General features: G+C 37.7%; 1 protein-coding gene across 1 annotated transcript in view; it reads right to left on the minus strand.

Moving 5' to 3' along the window:
- Positions 1 to 1195: 1195 nt before the first annotated feature.
- MIRO2 (MIRO-related GTP-ase 2) overlaps positions 1196 to 20041 on the minus strand; it is a 42495-nt gene continuing 23649 nt past the window's right edge. The window contains exons 9-14 of the mRNA XM_028227839.2: positions 3387 to 3598; positions 3189 to 3258; positions 2864 to 2976; positions 2333 to 2483; positions 1991 to 2177; positions 1196 to 1468 (exon numbers count right to left, since the gene is read on the minus strand). Of these exons, the coding sequence (XP_028083640.2) occupies positions 1392 to 1468; positions 1991 to 2177; positions 2333 to 2483; positions 2864 to 2976; positions 3189 to 3258; positions 3387 to 3598 (810 nt within the window). The 3' untranslated portion in view covers positions 1196 to 1391. The remainder of the gene's footprint in view (positions 1469 to 1990; positions 2178 to 2332; positions 2484 to 2863; positions 2977 to 3188; positions 3259 to 3386; positions 3599 to 20041) is intronic.

A 20041-nucleotide genomic window follows, 5' to 3' on the forward strand; every position in this document is an offset into this window, starting at 1 on the left:
AGAAGAGTAATGATTCTATTTATAAATGATGATTCTCTTAAAAAAAAATCTTGATTTCATTCACCATTCAAAAAAATCTTGATTTCAGTATAAACAAGTTGTTCCACCCCTATATTATGATACTTTTTTTTATTTATTTTTTTACTCCCCAGGATTTTTTCAGAATGGTAATTGCCTATTGAAGCCTTGTCATACAATATCACAAACATTACATTGCATTTTCATAAATGCCTTTCAGCTGCATTTCATTTTTAATTTTTAATTTTTGATTTTTAATTTTTAATTTTTTCATCTCTACAATTTGTATAGCTACGTCCCCATATTAATAGCATCATAACCTTTAATTTCCATTTTATTTTCTTTGATCCTCCTATTCGGTGGTCTTAACACGTATCCCGGATTCTTAACACAGTTGATGCACTCTCTCATTTTGCTTCAAAATCTTGTGTAGCCCAATGATTTATCCATGTCCATTTGACAAAGTTCAATGGACTCCATTTTAGGAAGATTGCCACCCCCACCGCCAGCCTCAACGTTAGCCTCAGCCTCCGGTGATAGAGCGTGGGCTGGGTTGCCACTCCCCTGCGCGCGGTTTGATTCCCCCAGCACGGATGGGCAATCCATCTTTACCTGCTTTAAACTTTTCCAAAATTGAGTTTTTAACTTCCTAAGTTCATGAAAAATTAACAAAAACAAAAAATAATTAAAAAAGAAAAAAAGAAAAGAAACCACATTGCGGGTATGATTGGTCTGAAGTTGACAGGCCCTACAAGAGAACCAATGATACGCCCACCAAATGAGTTGGTCCATGTCTACTACTCAAATCCAAGAGCGTTACTCAAAAAACATGTGGAATGAAAGAATTAAAAATCCAAACACAGTACAATGTAATAGCTGCCAGTTTTACTTGCTAATGAGTCCTTTGATAACCCCCTTAAGTGCTTGATTTCGAATGTTACCTATAGATTTTCTCTGAAGTGCATTCGATTTAAAATTCAATTTAAAAATTCAGTTCTAAAAAATTCCGGCACTACAAAATTCAACATCGTGGGTTTTCGCTTACGTTTTTAGTTTTCTATCATCTATGTGCAATGCTCTTCCACAACTCAAAAGAGATCATTATTAAAGATTTTATGCCCTTCAATTCAGAACTTCAATGGAGGAAAGTTCTAACAGGAAAACAAGAGCTATGTACTTTCCACACAACAAAAATATGGATCTTCAGCATTGAAAAAGAAAAATACTCTATACACAAAGCCATCTTGAGAATGCTTAACAATAGACAACATGGAAAATGACGGGAATATATGGTAAAATAGGCAATTAATTTATTTAAGCTGTTAAGGTGGTGTAACAGCAGCTTGTCGCTTGATGGAAAACATTATTAAAACCTAATTGGAGGCAGCATTCTTCCTTGCAGTGTAGGAACGATAGGCTGCCAATCCAACCACAGCAACAGCAGCCCCAACTGCAATATATACACCATAAACAAATTCAAACATGCATTAGCCACTACCAAGTTAAAAATGAAAATGATGCTGAGACTGATAATATACCAAATAACCAAAAAGAACACCATATCAGATGACATTTTTTGGTATTTACTGTTGGGCTAATGCAGATTCTAACAAGTACTGATCATTAACCATTCAACCGTGGATCCAACTTCGCGGTCAGTTGTTGGAGGTTGCAGGGTGGCAGTGCCCCCTTGCCCCAAGGAGGGCGGTTTCAGAAGTAAGGGTGTTTATGGTATTCCGCATTTGTGACCTATTATTGCCCTAATTTCCATGTATTTATAGTTGAGGAAAGACAACTAAACCTCGTGTTATGCGTGTGTGTGTGTGTGTGTGTGTGTGTGTGTGTGTGTGTGACATTTATCTTTCTTGTATGTTTTTCCGTTTCTATGTTTCATGTTTCACCAATCCTAATTAGGTGTTATGAACTCCTAAGATTTACTGGGGTCTAGATTTTCAAAGAACAAAATACATACCTGAAACTAACATGAGAGAGCGATTAACAATCTGCCGGTAGTGCTTCTGGTTTCTCCCAATTTCGGTTTCAGGAACACTTAAATGAGGGGTCACAGCTGTGCTTACAATTCTAGAGAATACGTTATTCAAATCTCTTTCCTTCACACTGATATGAATCGGTACATCAATCCCCATATCCTGACAAATCTGGAATAAAGAATTGAGATTGAAAAAAAGTAAGCATACATGCTGCATCGAATAAAATCAAGAATTAAAAAAAGCAATTTTTATTTGTCTTCATTTGGGAACCGCAGAGGTGAAGGTGGAGACGGAAGAAAATGCAGCCAATAGAGGTAAAATACCTTTGCTGAATCTTTTGTTGCCATTGGATACGAACTCAAATCATCCTTGGCTGCAATTAAGAGGGAAGGCACCCCAAAACCAGTTTCTTCTCCACGCCTAGTCACTTCCATAAGTAATTCTGATGTTCTCTTTAAAGAATATTCATCCGAACTAACAAAGAAAGACAAATCGATGTCATTCTATCACGATATTATTTTTGAAAAGGAAAAGGAATAAAAAATCCTATGAGTAAGAAAATTGAGGAATAAAAGGTAAGGAGGCTGAAGACATTAATCCAGCAAATGATATAAAAAAAAAATTTTTAAAAAAATTTTAAAAAAAAAGAAAAAACAAAAGAGCACCGCCCACAAGAAAACATGCGATAATTGAGGTAAAATTCCATATACTTGATCATTGATGAAACGATACACAAATAATAATTCTCTCTTCAACAAATTTGACTGGTTTACCCTTTTTTGGCAAATCCTTTCCACAAATGTGATTATCTCATGGTTACTTATTTCCATGAAACATACCAAAATTATGCCCACCTATCATAAACAAAAACCGCCACATCACAAGCTGCCAGGGATTCCTTGTTGGACAAAAGTTTTTTAACTCTGTCTTCTTGAATCTCCCGCAGTATAAGAGTCTTCTTAGTTCCCTGCAATGCCCAAAGTATGTCACAAACAAATCCACATAGTTTGAATTCCAAATGACTCAATATAGAGAAGCAAATGTCAATACTGATTTGACACAATGACAGTAGTGTATCACAAACATGGTTGCGTGGTTTGATGCTTAAGTACTGAGAGAGAGAGACAGAGAGATTAATCAAATCAATAGCTCAGACTACACTAGTACTGATTTTCTTACCCCAAACTGATCAACAAGGTTTGCTACATAATGCTCCTCAGTTGTTGAAGTATAATTGTCTGAGAAAGGCCTGTAGATGGAATCAGCAACAAGAAAATTATACAGCTAAATGGCTTGGAAGAAGAAAGACATGGTGGTTAAAATCTGAACTGATCCTAGATCCTAGCATTTTGACTAAACTAAGGGTTCAGATTAAACCTTCCCAGAAATGCCTTCAGTAATGCAGATTTTCCAGCATTTTTTGGCCCAAAAACAAAGCATTGGAAAACATTTCTGTCTGTCTGTTGCTTCTTACGATCAATTGATCTTCTCCTAGTAAGACGGAGTGCTGATGCAGGATCACTTGTATATCCAATACATATCAAATTAGCCATACTTTGAGCTGGGTCCAGTTGAGTCATAAGGGCCCACTGCAATCATGTGCAGATGAGGGAGGCAATTAACATATAGCTCAAGAAAGAAAACGCCTGTTTAAAATACTCTATATATCGAAAGTCCATACTATTGCATGAACAACCTGCTGTGGAAATAAAAAATTACAAGAAAAAAAGGCCCTCCCATATAAGGTATGTGTTTTCAACCGAGTGAGCCTTATAAGTCTCTGCCCTCTACCTTTTGGTGATGAGTGTCTAGGTTTGGATTTCTCTGGGCTTAGTGCGGATGTGTATCAGTCTTCTTTGCATGTCAGGAAAAGAAAGAAGGAAAAAAAGGAGAGAGAGAGAGAGAGAGAACAACTGCTACCTCAAAGATAATTGAGTAAGCACATTATTATACAATCTATAATCATTTCAATTAAAGAATATGCAAATTTAAATGTGCTGCACCAAATCAGATTCAGAAAATCAACTATTCTTTCCCATAGAGGTGCCAGAATAAATAATGAGAAAAATAAAAATATACAAATAGTCCTACTTTTCTCAAAGAAGAACAATTTAGTCCTATCAATTTCAAAAAGACTCCCATAAAAGTCCTATTTTTCCTATATTCCTCTTTTTACCTGTAGAATTTTAATATGAAATACCATTGATATGTTTCTCTCTCTCTCTCACCATTCATTTTACTTTCTGAATTCCATCCACTACTAATTAAAGAGGTGGGGAAAACTAGAAGCCGCAAGAGACTAAATTGTGGTGGTTTTGATTTATGTGCCATGATGTTTCTAGTGTATGAGAAGCTAAAATGTCATCTATCCTATTTATGATTTTAGACTAATTGAATTTGATCATTTAACTATGAGTAGAAGCGTAATTAATGTCCATGAGAAGAAGTAAAATTGGAAGAAAGTATAGTATTGATGTAGTTTTGAAGGGAGCTTCTATTGACACCCCCTATTTTTCTATTTCTTTTTATTACAATTTTACCCCCCTCAATAAAATTACTTTTTCGGACAAAAATCCCCTAGATCCACCACCCCTTCTATTGACCACCGCCGCTGCTCCTCTACCCACTTCATTGACCACTGCCACCACCCCATTCACTGTCTCCCCAGCCCCGCATCACCCTTCCCCACCTGCACTCTCCACCTTCAACCCCTTCTCTCCCCACCCCGCAGGCCCCACCACTTGTAACCTTAGCTGCCACCTTCAAAACACAAGTCACCACCTGTAGACACTCCATTTTGACCAACCTTAAAATTTGGACGCTTTCTGTTGATTACTCGATGATGACAATTAGAATGTGTTTCTCACAAAATCCTCAAAAGACAGATGAAACTTGAGCTTTAATCCAAATTTTTACACATTTTCGGCCAAATTATTTTTAGAACTTAAAACCCTCTTTTCAAAATATTTTTCCAAATGTTTCTACAATATTCTGAGGCTCCCATTTTGATTAAAATATTGCACTTTTCAGTAAACCAAGTAAGGATAAAATGGAAATAAATGAAAGGGAGGTGAACTCTTTGAAAAATATTTAAAAACATATTCTTTATAGGTTTGGAGTTGAAGGAAACATGAAGAGGTGAAAGAAAACTGGTTTAGGAAAAGCATGAGTATCAAATCGTTAAGCAATAAATGAACAGTTTTTACTAAATTAGGCATATCTCTTTGTACACTTGAAATTTAGATGTGAGGCCACCACCATTGGAAAGTAGACTTTTGGGGCTTCAATTTTGATTCAAGAATCACCTAAAATTGAGTCTGGATAAGGGAGATATACCCGTTTGAAGTCGGACCTAAGAGCATATTTTGTTGACCCGGCCCGAGACAGCAGCAGACCTTTTTTTTTTTTTTTTTTTTTTTGGTTTTGGTTTTGGTTCTGTTGGAACACCCCATTGACCCATTTTATGATCCATTCAAGTGCACACACTCATCCTCCATTATCTCCACTCACCCTCCATTATCAAAAGAGGTTTTGGCCCTATCATAAAGGATGAATCAAAAGCAGCAAAGTCTTGATCATCATTATCATCCTTGTCATCCCCATCACCTTTGTCTTCCACCTTGTCCCCCATTCCTTGACGTGCTTATTTCTTCAAGACTTATACATTCAGATTGTATATTGAAGAGGGAGAGGATGGAATGAAGAGAAAAAATCATTTGAGAGAGTTAGAGAGAAAAGAGAGCAAAAGAGGAAAAATTGTCTAAATTGTAACCTTGAGCCAAAACACTTCCAAGCTTCCATAGCTACTGTATCTAGGCAAACACAGGGACTTTAAGTGCACCAATGCATACAATGTAATAAACATATAATTGAAAATAAAAATCATATAGTAGAGTTGTCAAAAACTGCAACATGCCCGGGGCCGGAGGCACCCATGCGCGTTAAACAGTTCAAACCCTCGACTTCTTTAATCTAGCCTCACAAGTGCAATGTGAAACATAAATGAGAGTCCAGTTTTGGCAACTTTTATAGAAAATCCGTTTTATTGCAAAACCTTTGCCAGAAATGGACTGCATCACCAGATCTTAGAGTCGCCACCTAATGTTTTGGAAAAATTAGGAAACCCGTGACTTGTGCCAAGGCCACTGTTTGTCGTCACCAAGGATGCTTGACTCGAAACCTTAGGTATGAGAGGGGAAAGTCATTATTGAGCATCCCCGCTCATCCGATCAAAAGATCGGCCTCTACTAAACCATGATATGAGTTTTATTTGCTTTATATGTTTATATTTCGATTTATTTAATAAATCCTAAAAATTTACTATGTAAAGATACAAGTATAGACTATGTCATTCATTTTGGAACAATTTGAGTTCATGTATTTTTTGAAAGAGTTTTGAAGATGCGCGCAACTCAAGGAAATTGAGTTTAAAAACATGAAAATCAATATCATTCCAAATTAAGCGACACAACCTCCATCCACCGGCATTTATAGAGATATATCACATAAGCAAACAACCACATGGTAGGATGCTAAACATAATAAGAAATTATGTACAAGCGGGATGCTAAAGCATAACAACTTACATATTTACTGACGTCCCGCGAATAGCTACAAAACAAAGTTAGTAAAATATGTATTATCCTATATACAAAATCCTAATACAATACACACACAAGAATGCTTCTAAAGATTCAGCTTCTAAAACATGACATGTGAAACATTACAAAACATGCGATAGTACACAAAATCATGTAATAATCAATTAAAGTACAAAGATGCAAATTTAGCCAGATTTAGGCATGAATCATGTATGTAAAAGCATGGATATGCATGGCATGCAAGATATATACATATGTACAGTTAGGAAAAACGATCAAAGAATAAGATAGATAAGAAGTGGGGATGGGAAATTATTTCAACCCTTTAAATATTACAAATCCGAGGGAGATGAATAAATATTACAACACAATATAAAAATCTTCACAAACACTCAAAATAAAATAAACATAAGAAAATAACAGCTTCAAGCGCCTCGAAGACCATCGGAGGTTGATTTTCTCAACGTCGGAAGTGTGTTCTCAAATCCTCAATTCAAAATTATAGAATTTATGGTATGGAAAGTGGCTAACTCTCTAGTTTTTCTTACTTTCAATCACTAAACACTCTTCCTTATGATCAAGGCAATTGATCTTTGGCTATATCAGAATTTTTGGAGTGATTTTGGTGTATAAAAATGGGAAATTTCAATAACTATGGAAGCTTGGAAGTGTTTTGGCTCAAGGTTGCAAGTCAGACAATTTTTCCTCTTTTGCAGTCTTCTCTCACTAACTCTCTCGAATGATTTTTTCTCATTCCATCCTCTCCTTCTTCAATATACAATTTGAATGTATAAGCCATGAAGGAATAAACAAGTCAAGGAATGGGGGACAAGGTGGAAGACAAAGGTGATGGGGATGACAAGGATGATAATGATGATTAAGACTTTGTTGCTTTTGATTCATCCTTTATGACAAAGCCAAAATCTCTTTTGATAATGGAGGGTGAGTGGAGATAATGGAGGATGAGTGGGTGCACTTGAATGGATAAGAAAATGGGACAATGGGGTGTCCCAACCGAACCAAAACAAAAAAAAAAAAAAGGGGTTTGCTGATGTCTCGGGCCGGGCCAACAAAATCTACTCTTAAGCCCGACTTCAAACGGGCATATCTCCCTTATCTGGACTCGGTTTTAGGTGATTTTTGAGTCTAAATTGAAGCCCTGGAAATCTACTTTCCAATAGTGGTGGCCTCACATCTAAATTCTAAGTGTACAAAGAGATATGCCTAATTTAGTAAAAGTTGTTTATTTCTCTCTTAACGATTTGATGTTTATCCTTTTCCTAAACCAGTTTTCTTCCATCCCCTCCTATTTCCTTCAACTCTAAACCTATAAAGAAGATGTTTTTAAATATTTTTCAAAGAATTCACCTTCCTTCCATTTATTTCCACTTTGTCCTTACTCGGTTTACTGAAAAGTGCAATATTTTAATTAAAATTGGAGCCTCGGAACATCGTAGAAACATTTGGAAAAATATTTTGAAAATAGAGTTTCAAGGTCTAAAATAGTTTGGCCAAAATGGGACGTAAGGTTTTTGAGAGAAAACTAAATTCCATTTTTCTTGTTGAGGATTTTGTAAGAAACACCTTCTTGTTATTCATCATAAGGTGATCAAAAGAAAGCGCCCAAGTCTTAGGGCCGGTCAAAATGAGGTGTCTACAATTGTCTCTCTTTAACAGAGCTCGAAGTCATTTCATGACATAAGTGAATGTCAAAGTCCGAACACAACCCTTTTGACAAGGCCGTCAGACTTGGGCAAACAAACAAAATGCAATGCAAGTGGTTGAATTTGAAGGTTGCCTACGTATCCCATTGCAAGGAATTAAACCAGCGTAGTTTAAGGACATAATGCAAATGACATGCTCGGCATACAATTTGAAAGTTGAACTCGCACGCTTCGCATAGCTGGTTGTTTTGAAAATTAATGATTATGTAATAGAATGCAAAGTCGCGGAGAGATGATAAAGATATGACGATAGTAACATATGAGACAAGCCTCGTGCAAATGATATAAAGCATAACAGAAGGTATAGCACATATAAATGTGCCACAACACAAATAATAGAGAGAGTTCATCGCATACAAATGTGCCACAACTCGATTGATAAAAGAAAGGTGAACTCAAAATCTAAACACGTCTCACGTGAGAGGAGAAATAGTGAATCTAAGATCCAAACGCGTTTCACTCGAGAGAAGAAAATAATGAACTCGAAATCCAAACGCGTTTCACGCGGAAAGAGGTATAGTGGTATAACCACCAGACGTTCCTAGCCGTATTTCATACGGAGCGGGGGAAGGTTTTAACCAGATAAACATCAAATCCTAACCTTATCTCATACGGAAATGGAGAAGGTTTTAACCAGGTAAACATCTAATCCCAACACGTTTCACGTGAAAGGAGCAAAGGTGGTGTAACCAACAAGCGTACCTAACCGTATCTCATATGGAGAGAGAGAAGGTTTTAACTGGGTAAACATCGAATACTAACACGTTTCACGTGAAAGGAGCAAAGGTGATGTAACCAACAGACATATTTAACTGTATCTCATACGGAGAGGGGGAAGGTTTTAACCAGGTAAACATCTAATCTTAACATGTTTCACGTGAAAGGAGCAAAGGTGCTGTGATCAACAAGCATACCTAACTGTATCTTATACAGAAAGGGGAGAGATTTTAACCAGGTAAATATCAAATCCTAACACGTTTCACGTGAAAGGTAAAAATGTGGTGTAACCAACAAGCATACCTAACTGTATCTCATACGGAAAGGGGAAAGGTCTTAACCGGGTAAACATCTAATCCTAATACGTTTCACATTAAAGGAGCAAAGGCGGTGTAACAAACAAACGTACCTAACCATATCTCATACGAAGAGAGGGAAGGTTTTAACCGGGTAAACATCTAATCCTAACATGTTTCACGTGAAAAGAGCAAAGGTGATGTAACCAACAGGCGTACCTAACCGTATCTCATACAGAGAGAAGAGAGAGTTTTAACTGGGTAAACATCTAATCCTAACATATTTTACGTGAAAGGAGCAAAGATGGTGTAACCAACAAGCGTACCTAACCGTATCTCATACAGAGAGAAGGGAAAGTTTAACTGTGTAAACATCTAATCCTAACATGTTTCACGTGAAAAGAACAAAGGTGGTGTAACCAACAGGCGTACCTAACCGTATCTCATACAGAGAGAAGGGAAAGTTTTAACTGGGTAAACATCTAATCATAACACATTTTACGTGAAAGAAGCAAAGATGGTGTAACCAACAGGCGTACCTAACCGTATCTCATACGGAAAGGGGGAAGGTTTTAACCAAGTAAACATCAAATCCTAACATGTTTCACGTGAAAGGTGAAAACGTAGTGTAACCAACAGGCGTACCTAACTGTATCTCATACGGAAAGGAGAGAGATTTTAACCAGGTAAACATCAAATCGTAACACGTTTCACGTGAAAGGTGAAAATATGGTGTAATCAACAAGTATACGTAATTGTATCTCATACGGAAATGGGAAAGGTTTTAACTAGGTAAATATCAAATCCTAACACGTTTCATATGAAAAGTGAAAATATGGTCTAACCAACAAACATACGTAACCGTATCTCATACGGAAAAGAGGAATGTTTTAACCAGGTTTAAACGATGTAAAAAGGAATCAATATACACAACAGGAGTATACATATACATCAATATACATACACATGCAAAGTATATACAAGAAGATATATATACATACAAAGATATACATATATATATATATGTCTCTCTCCCCTTTCCTGTTTTTGTCTCTCTTTCTCTCTCTTTTCCATCATTAGCTTCGAGTGTCGTGTCTGGAGCACGATTTCAATAACAAGACCGACAGAGCTAGACCCTCCTTGATTTTTTTCAACGATTGCCTCGGCACCTTCACCCCCATGTCTTATTCTCCTTGCTCGAGCGTCTTTGTACATACGTTGAAGCAGAGAGAGTTGCGCTGATAGTTGATACACTTCAAACGCCTTGTTTTGTAGTTGACGGGATAAGTTAGAGATCGCAGTCACGGTCTCCACACATGATCTCAGCGTATACGAGTTAGCCTGTTCTACCATTATTTGCTCAATTGACATCGCTGGAAAGCTGAGAACAGGGAAAGGAGGAGGGGCACGGAGTTGAGGTTCAAGGGAGTCAGAACCGGTTATCTCTATCGTAGACTCGTTAAGGTCTAGAAAGAGAGTGAGAGAACCACGGGAAGAGGCCATGTCAGAGGAAAGTGATGCAAAAGAAAGGGGTTGCAGAGTGGTAGCAGAGAAAGTTCGTAGCTTTTTGCTCTGCCTCTCTCACAGGCCTCGGTTTAAAAAGAGAACGAGGAAGGAGAAAGAGACAAAGGGGTGAAGGCGCCGAGGCAATCGTTGAAAAAAATCAAGGAGGGTCTAGCTCTGTTGGTCAGGTGACGTATTTGTTGAAATCGCGTGCCAGACACGACACTCGAAGTCAAGGAAGCACGGGTACGGGTACGAGTACGAGTACGAGTGCGGGTACGCCGATTTGGCAAAACTCAAAAAAAGTATGATACGGGTACGGCTGTGGTACGCCGATATATATATATATATATATATTATATATAATTATGGTTAAAGGATCCAACCTACAAATTAAAATTAAATATTAAAACTAAAAAGAGAACTACTCATTTTCCTATAATTTAAAACCATTAAGCGTTAAAAATAATATTTGTGAAATCTCTCACTTTGACATGTTATGCACTGTGAATTTGTTATCATAATTTATTTTTAAAATCTTTCTTTTGCTCATCAATTTGCTATTTTTATAGGGTGAGACCAAAGAAATAACAAGAGACCAAATAAAGACTTAAAGTTAATTGCCAACAGTAAAGGAAAAAAAATTCTCAATTGAGGCAGATTGTCAATTGCAATTTGCATAATACATAAAATTACATCATTCCCAACCACTACTAATCAACTAATACCATATCAATTTTTAATGTTTTGTGCATAAACTTTAAAAGTTTGTTATGATTAAAGATTTTATAAAGAAATTCTAGGAGAATCTGAAGCAAAAGCACAATACATAGTCATACATAGAACTGCCCTTTATAGGCTTTTTTATTTTTTTTGTTCAAATTGCTTTTTAAAAACATCAAAATCATTTGCTGATATGCTTATACAATTCATACAAATAGACAGGACAGCAGAAAAACATCAAAATTGCTGATCTGCAAAAAAAAAAAAAGGACCCGGCGTACCCACGCCGTACCCGAATGAACCAAACGTACCGGGCCCCCTTTTGCCGTACCCGGTACGCGTACCCACACCCGGTAAGTACCCGGTACTCGTACGGTACTATTTTTGGAGTACTCGTGCTTCATAGCTCGAAGTAGATGAAAGAAAAGAGAGAGACGAAAACAGGAAAGGGGAGAGACATATATATATATATATATATATGTATATCTTTGTATTTATATATATTTGCTTGTATATACTTTGTATGCGCATGTATATTGATGTATATGTATACTTCTGTTGAGTATACTGATGCATTCGTACATCGTTAAAACCTTCCCTCTTTTCGAAGGAGATACGGTAAGGTATCCTTGTTGGCTACACCACATTTTCACCTTTCACGTCACAGGTCTCTGTTTAAGTAGAGAACGAGGAATTAGAAGAAGACAAGGGGGTGAAGGTGCCAAGGCAATCGTTGAAAAAAATTGAGGGTCTAGCTCTGTCGGTCAAGTGACATGATTGTTGAAATCGTGCGCCAGACACGACGCTCGAAGCAGATGGAGAGAGAGAGAGAGATAAAAATGGGAGAGGGGAGAGAAACATGTATGTATATATATATCTTTGTATGTACATATAACTGCTTATATATACTTTATATGTATATGTATATTAATGTATATGTATACTTTTATTGTGTATACTGATACGTTTGTATATCGTTTAAATCTAGTTAAAACCTTTCCCCTTTCCGTATGAGATACGGTTAGGTACGCTTGTTGGTTACACCACATTTTCACCTTTCACGTGAAACGTGTTAGAATTTGATGTTTACCTAGTTAAAACCTTCACTCTTTTCCGTATGAGATATGGTTAGGTATGCTTGTTGGTTACACCACATTTTCATCTTTCACGTGAAACGTGTTAAGATTTGATGTTTACCTAGTTAAAATCTTTCCCCTTTTCCGTATGAGATACGGTTAGGTATGCTTGTTGGTTATACCACATTTTCACCTTTCACATGAAATGTGTTAAGGATTCGATGTTTACCTGGTAAAACCTTCCGCCTTTTCGTATGAGATACGGTTAGATATGCTTGTTGGTTACACCACCTTTGCTCCTTTTACGTAAAACGTATTAGGATTAGGCGTTTACCCGATTAAAACATTCCCCCTCTCCGTATGAGATACTGTTAGGCACGCCTGTTGGTTACACCACCTTTGCTCATTTCACATGAAACATATTAAAATTAGATGTTTACCCGGTTAAAACCTTCCCCCTTTTCGTATGAGATACAGTTAGATACGCCTGTTGGTTACACCACTTTTGCTCCTTTCACGTAAAACGTGTTAAGATTAGATGTTTACCCGGTTAAAACCTTCCTCCTCTCCGTATGAGATATGATTAGGTACGCCTGTTGGTTACACCACCTTTGCTCCTTTCACGTGAAACGTGTTAGGATTAGATGTTTACCTGGTTAACACCTTCTCCCTTTTCGTATGAGATACGATTAGGTATGCTTGTTGGTTACACCACATTTTCACCTTTTACGTGAAACGTGTCCGTATGAAATACGGCTAGGAACATCTGTTGGTTACACCACTATACCTCCTCCCGGGTGAAACACATTTGGATTTCGAGTTCATTATTTTCTTCTCTCGCGTGAAACGCGTTTGGATCTCAGGTTAACTATTTCTCCTCTCACGTAAGGCGTGTTTGGATTTTGAGTTCACCTTTCTTCTATCAACTGAGTTGTGGCACATTTAATGCAATGATATGGCACATTTGTATGCGATGCACTCTCTCTGTTATTTGTGTTGTGGCACATTTATATGCGTTATACCCTCTGTTATGCTTTGTATCATTTGCACGAGGTTTGTTTCATAAGTTACTATCTTCATATCTTTATCATCACTCCACGACATTGCATCCCATTACATAATCATGAATTTTCAAAACAACCGGCTACGCGAAGCGTGTGAGTCCAATTTTCAAATTGTATGTTGAGCATGTCATTTGCATTCTGCCCCTGAATTATGCTGGTTTGATTCCTTAGAATGGGATATGTAGGCAACCTTTAGGTTCAACCACTTGCATTACATCTTGTTTGTTTGCCCAAGTCTTACGACTTTGTCAAAAGGGTCGTTTTCGAGCTGACATTCACTCTCGTCATGAAATGGCTTCGAGCTCTGTTAAAGAGAGGCAACTGTAGACACCTATTTTTAATCAGCCCTAAGACTTGGGCATTTTTTTTTTTATCACCCTATGATGAATAACAAGTTGTTTCTCACAAAATCCTCAACAAAAAAAAAAAAATTCAAATGTTTCTACGATGTTCCGAGGCTCCTATTTCGATTAAAATATTGCGCTTTTCAGTAAACTGAGTAAGGACAGTATAAATAAATGAAAAGGATGTGAACTCTTTGAAAAATATTTAAAAACATCTTCTTTATAAGTTTGGAGTTGAAGGAAATAGGAGGGGATGGAAGAAAACTGGTTTAGGAAAAGGATGAGCATCAAATCGTTAAGAAAGAAATGAACAGCCTTCACTAAATTAGGTATATCTCTTTGTACACTTGGAATTGTGAGGCCACCAATTTAGACTCAAGAATCACCTAAAACCGAGTCCAGATAAGGGAGATATGCCCGTTTGAAGTTGGGCTTAAGAGCAGATTTTGTTGACCCGACCCGAGACAACACCAGACCTGTTTTTTTTTTTTTTTTTTTTGGGTTTAGTTGGGACACCCTATTGACCCATTTTATGATCCATTCAAGTGCACCCACTCATTCTCCATTATCTCCACTCACCTTCCATTATCAAAAGAGGTTTTGGCCTTGTCATAAAGGATGAATCAAAAGTAACAAAGTTTTGATCATCATTATCATCCTTGTCATCCCCATTACCCTTGTCTTCCACCTTGTTCCCCATTCCTTACTTGTTTATTCCTTCATGGCTTATACATTCAGATTGTATATTAAAGAGGGAGAGGATGGAATGAGGGGGGAAATCATTCGAGAGAGTTAGAGAGAAAAGAGAGCAAAAGAGGAAAAATTGTCTAAATTGCAATCTTGAGCCAAAACACTTCCAAGCTTCCATAGCTACTGAAATTCCTCATTTCCATACACCAAAACCACTCCAAAAATTCTGATATAGCCAAAGATCAGTTGCCTTGATCATAAGGAAGAGTGTTTCGTGATTGAAAGTGAGAAAAGCTAGAGAATTAGCCACTTTTCATGCCATAAACTCCATAATTTCGAATTGAGGATTTCAGAACACGCTTGCTACACTTGAGGGTAATCAAGAGGGAGTTTGTGAACTAAGGAGTTCATCATTTCCTTGGAAAGTGAATTTCACAAACTTTTCATTTTCTTGTATTTCTTACTTATTTTGCTCTTTTGCTTTGATTTCTTGTTATATTATATATTGTTGTAATTTAACTGAAAGTGGTGAGTTGAGACTCCCATATATGTTGTTTTTAGTTCTGTTTTGTTGTGGAAATCTAAGAAAATAGAGTTTGGCTGAGCCTACCAAGCTACCCAGACCGTTAGTTCATAAGGAAGAGTGTTTAGTGATTGAAAGTGAGAAAAACTAGAGACTTAGCCACTTTCCATATCATAAACTCCATAATTTCGAATTGAGGATTTGAGAACACGCTTGCTACACTTGAGGGTGATCATGAGGGAGTTTGTGAATTAAGGAGTTCATCCTTTCCTTGGAAAGTAAATTTCACAAACTTTTTATTTTCTTGCATTTCTTACTTATTTTGCTCTTTTGCTTTGATTTCTTGTTATATTATATATTGTTGTAATCTAATTGAAAATGATGAGTTGAGACTCCCATATATATTGTTTTTAGTTCAGTTTTTGTTGTGGAAATCTAAGAAACATAGTTTAACTGAGCCTACAGGGCTACCCAGCCCGTTAGTTGGTCGGGTAGCCACCTAAAAGTACACTATCGCTCCCGCAACCTTCATGACCATGCCCGCAACCTCTAGGCAAAATCGGGCAGCCTTCCGACGTTGAGAAGATCAACCTCCGATGGTCTTTGGGACGCTTGAAGTTGTTATTTTCTTATGTTTATTTTATTTTGAGTGTTTGTGAAGATTTTTATATTGTGTTGTAATATTTATTCATCTCCCTCAGATTTGTAATAATTGAAGTGCTGTAATAATTCCTCATCCCCACTTATTATCTATCACATTCTTTAATCGTTTTCCCTAACTGTACATATATATATCTTGCATGCCATGCATATCCATGCTTTTACATACATGATTCATGCCTAAATCTGACTAAATTTGCATCTTTGTGCTTTAATTGATCATTACATGATTTTGTGCGCTATCGCTTGTTTTGTAATGTTTCACATGTTATGTTTTAGAAACCGGATCTTTAAAAGCATTTTTGTGTATGTATTGTATTGTATTAGGATTTTGTATATAGGATCATGTATATTTTACTAACTTTGTTTTGTAACTGTTCGCAAGACGTCAGTAAATATGTAAGTTGTTATGCTTTAGCATCTCGCTTGTACATAATTTTCTTGCTATGTTTAGCATCCTACCATGTGGCTATTTGCTTATGTGATATATCTCTATGAATGCCGATGGATGGAGGTTGTGTCTCTTAATTTGGAATGATATTGATTTTCATGTTTGTAAACTCAATTTCTTTGAGTTGTGCATTTTCAAAACTCTTTCAAAAAATACATGAACTCAAATTGTTCCTAGATGAATAACATAGTCTATACTTGTATGCTTCACATAGCAAATTTTTAAGATTTATTAAATAAATCGGAATATGAACATATAAAGTAAATAAAACTCATATCATGGTTTAGTAGAAACCGATCTTTGATCAGATGAGCGGGGTGCTCATTATTGACTTTTCCCTCTCATACCTAAGGTTCCGAGCCAAGCATCTTTGGTTACAACGAACAGTAGCCTTGGCATGAGTCATGGGTTTCCTAATTTCACAAAATATTAGGTGGCAACTCTGAAATCTGATGACGCAGTCCATTTTTGATAAAATTGCAATAAAATGGATTTTCAATATAAGTTGCCAAAATTGGACTCTCATTTATGTTTCACATTGCACTTGTGAGACTAGATCGCAGAGATCTCGGGAGTCCGAACAGTTTACCGCGCGCAGGTACCCCCTGGGTGATGTTACACCACCCACGCTGCCACCTCACCATTGTGAAACCCTAGATCTGAGAGAGAGAGAGGGGACAGGAGACCGAATGAGAAGTAGAGGATGGGTGTAAAGAGAGTTGTGAGGTTAGAAATGAGATAGATTTGATATATTGGGTAGTGCAAAGATAAAATAAATTTTTAATTGATGTAATGTGATTCAATGCCGTGTAAATAGAAGGCTCCCAGTTTTGAGCTACTTCGGAACAAATTATTCAAAATACGATTGAATTGTCTTAATAGAAAATTGATTTTTCCTTTGAAAAAATAGGGCAATTTGGACATTTCCCCACAAATAGTTCATTTTGAAATCAACAGCGAAAAGAAAATAAAAGTCAATTTCAAATGTTCACAAATCTAAATTAAAAGGCAGTATTACAAAAACTGCAAGAGCATACTATCTCATCATAGCCCAAATGTCACCACGGTTTCTTTATATATAGTTTATTACAAGGTTTTGAAACCCGGACCGGACCGGCCGGTTCAACCGGTTGAACCGGTGACCGGATGGGGTTCCGGTCCGGTTAGCCCTCTTAAACCGGCCAATTGCAAAAACCGGACTATTTATTGAAAACCGGTGAACCCACCGGTTAAACCGGTGAACCGGTTGACCCGGTCACGGGTTGATCGAACCGGTCCGGGTCCTTTTTTTTTTTTTTTTTTTCAGTTTTTCTTTTTTTTTTCATTCTTTCTTTCTTATTTTATATATATATATATATTATATATAAAATATAAGAATATAAGAAAATTTTAATTTGAAACTCTTTTTTAAGGGTCTCCTCTTGTGAGGAATCTCATTAAAAGTTTTGATAAAATTATAGTGAAAGTCTTCACCTATTTATAAGAAAAAAAAGTTAAAACCTATCACCTACTTCACCCACTTCACCTACTCCACTACACCTACTCCACCCACTTCACCTACTCCACCTACTACCTATTCTTCTCTTCTATATATAGGAATTGTAAACATAACAACAAACATCAATCAATAATACATCAATTTTAACATGGTATCAGAGCAGGTTTAGAATCTAATAATTCTGCTTCACCGGCGGGCGGCAGCCTCGCCTTGACCGCCCGCCAGACCTCTACACATACCTTCACTATCGCTGTCATATTCATCACCCACCTTAGGAACTCCGGTATCCAAGTCCACCCCGGCTTGTTCAACGCCGAGTTTGCCCGAGCCGAAGCTGAGTTCGGCTTCGCATTCCCTCCTGACCTCAAAGTCGTACTCTCAGCAGGCTCTCCTGATCCGAGTCACAATCCTCGGCCTCGTCTACGTCCTCGCCTTCATCAGTCGTCTCTTCAGCGTCCTCCGCTACGAGAGCATGATCCACGAGTTCGATCCCTACTTCAATTACAGGACCACTCTGTTCCTGACCGAGAAGGGCTTTTACGAGTTCTGGAACTGGTTCGATTCCGAGAGCTGGTACCCTCTAGGTCGCATCATCGGCGGCACTCTCTACCCGGGTCTCATGGTCACTGCCGCTCTAATCTACTGGGCTATCAAGTCCCTCCGATTCTCCGTCCACATCCGCGAGGTCCGTTGCTGGCTCTTATGCTAAGAGCATCACCCTCTGAAACCTCATTGGTGTTTCCAACATCCTCGAGCTCTCTCTCTTCAAGGCCATGAAGTTATAAAAAAAAAAAAAAAAAAAAAAAAAAAAAGCAGCGGCTCTCTCTCTCTCTCTCTCTCTCTCTCAGTTTTGGGGTGTTGCTCTCTCCCCAAACCAATGACCAATCCCAGTTCTCTCACAGAGCTTCATACACACACACCCATTCTTCTTTTATTTATTTAATCACACCTACCCAGTTTGTTTCACTCTCATTATCACATCCATATACACCCGTATCATGTTGTCTTCCCCTTTCTTTTATTTATCCTTTTAAGATACACCCTTATCATGTTGTTCCCAACTTTCTTTATTTTATATATATATATATATATATATATATCTTTTTATTATATTATATTACCCCACACCAGCACTCACTTCCCTCTTTTATTTCTTTATTTAAAACACTTTTCCACAGAAAGTGAGCCAGCCCTTTTCAAATAATTTTCCATTACATTTTTTATTTTAAAAAAAAAAAAAACACATACAAATTTGCACAACAACTTTGTTTTATTTATATTAGGGATCAACCCTGATCACAGTTCTCCACACCAAACACAAAAAAAAAAAAAAAACAAACAAACAAACAAACAAACAAAACAAAAAAAAAAAAAAAAACGCACATCCAACCCCCACAACAACACCAGATTTGTTTTCTTTTCTGCAGACGGCCACCCACCGACCTCACTTCTTCGCCTATTCCGCCGGTCTTTTCTTCTTGCCTCCGTCCTGGGCAGTCCTTGACGGTGTTGCCTCCGTGTTTCCCACTCCACTGGGCACGATCACTACTCCCTGCTCCTCCACTGCAGCATATGGCGGACCTCCAAATCGGAACATAACGGTGGCCTTCCGCTTCAGCTCCTTATTTTCCGCCTTTAGCACATTTATCTCTGCTCGCGCATCCTTATACATGCGTTGGAGCAGAGCCAGTTGGGCGTTTAACTGCTGCACCTCATTTGTCCTACTCTGCAGCCGGTGCGACAAGTTTGTGACCGCCGTCATGGTTTCCACACATGACTTCAAAGTATACTGATTGGCCTCAATATCCGTTTGCACTGCCATTTTTTGCTCCACAGACCGCATCGGAAAGTTCGACGGAGCAAAACCAGAGGTGTTTGGTTGAGGTTCACGGGCCACCGAACCAGTTATCTCTCTTGTTGACTCGTTGAGGTCGGGAAAGAGAGTGAGCAGACCACGGGAAGACGAGGCCATTTTCTGGGCAATTGAGTATCACAGAGTGTTTCAAGATTTGCAGCTCTTAGAAACAAGCTCTCAGAGAACGAAGAGGTTTCAACTGGTTTGTTATGCTTCCAAGCCTCCACCTCCGCTTCGGTTTATAAAGACCATGACGAAGAGGCCGACACACGCTCTGTCGATCACGTGCATCGCCGCGTGTCTGGCG

The sequence above is a fragment of the Camellia sinensis genome, chromosome 12 (assembly GCF_055761805.1).
Source record: "Camellia sinensis isolate YWXY chromosome 12, ASM5576180v1, whole genome shotgun sequence".
NCBI classification, from domain to species: Eukaryota; Viridiplantae; Streptophyta; class Magnoliopsida; order Ericales; family Theaceae; genus Camellia; species Camellia sinensis.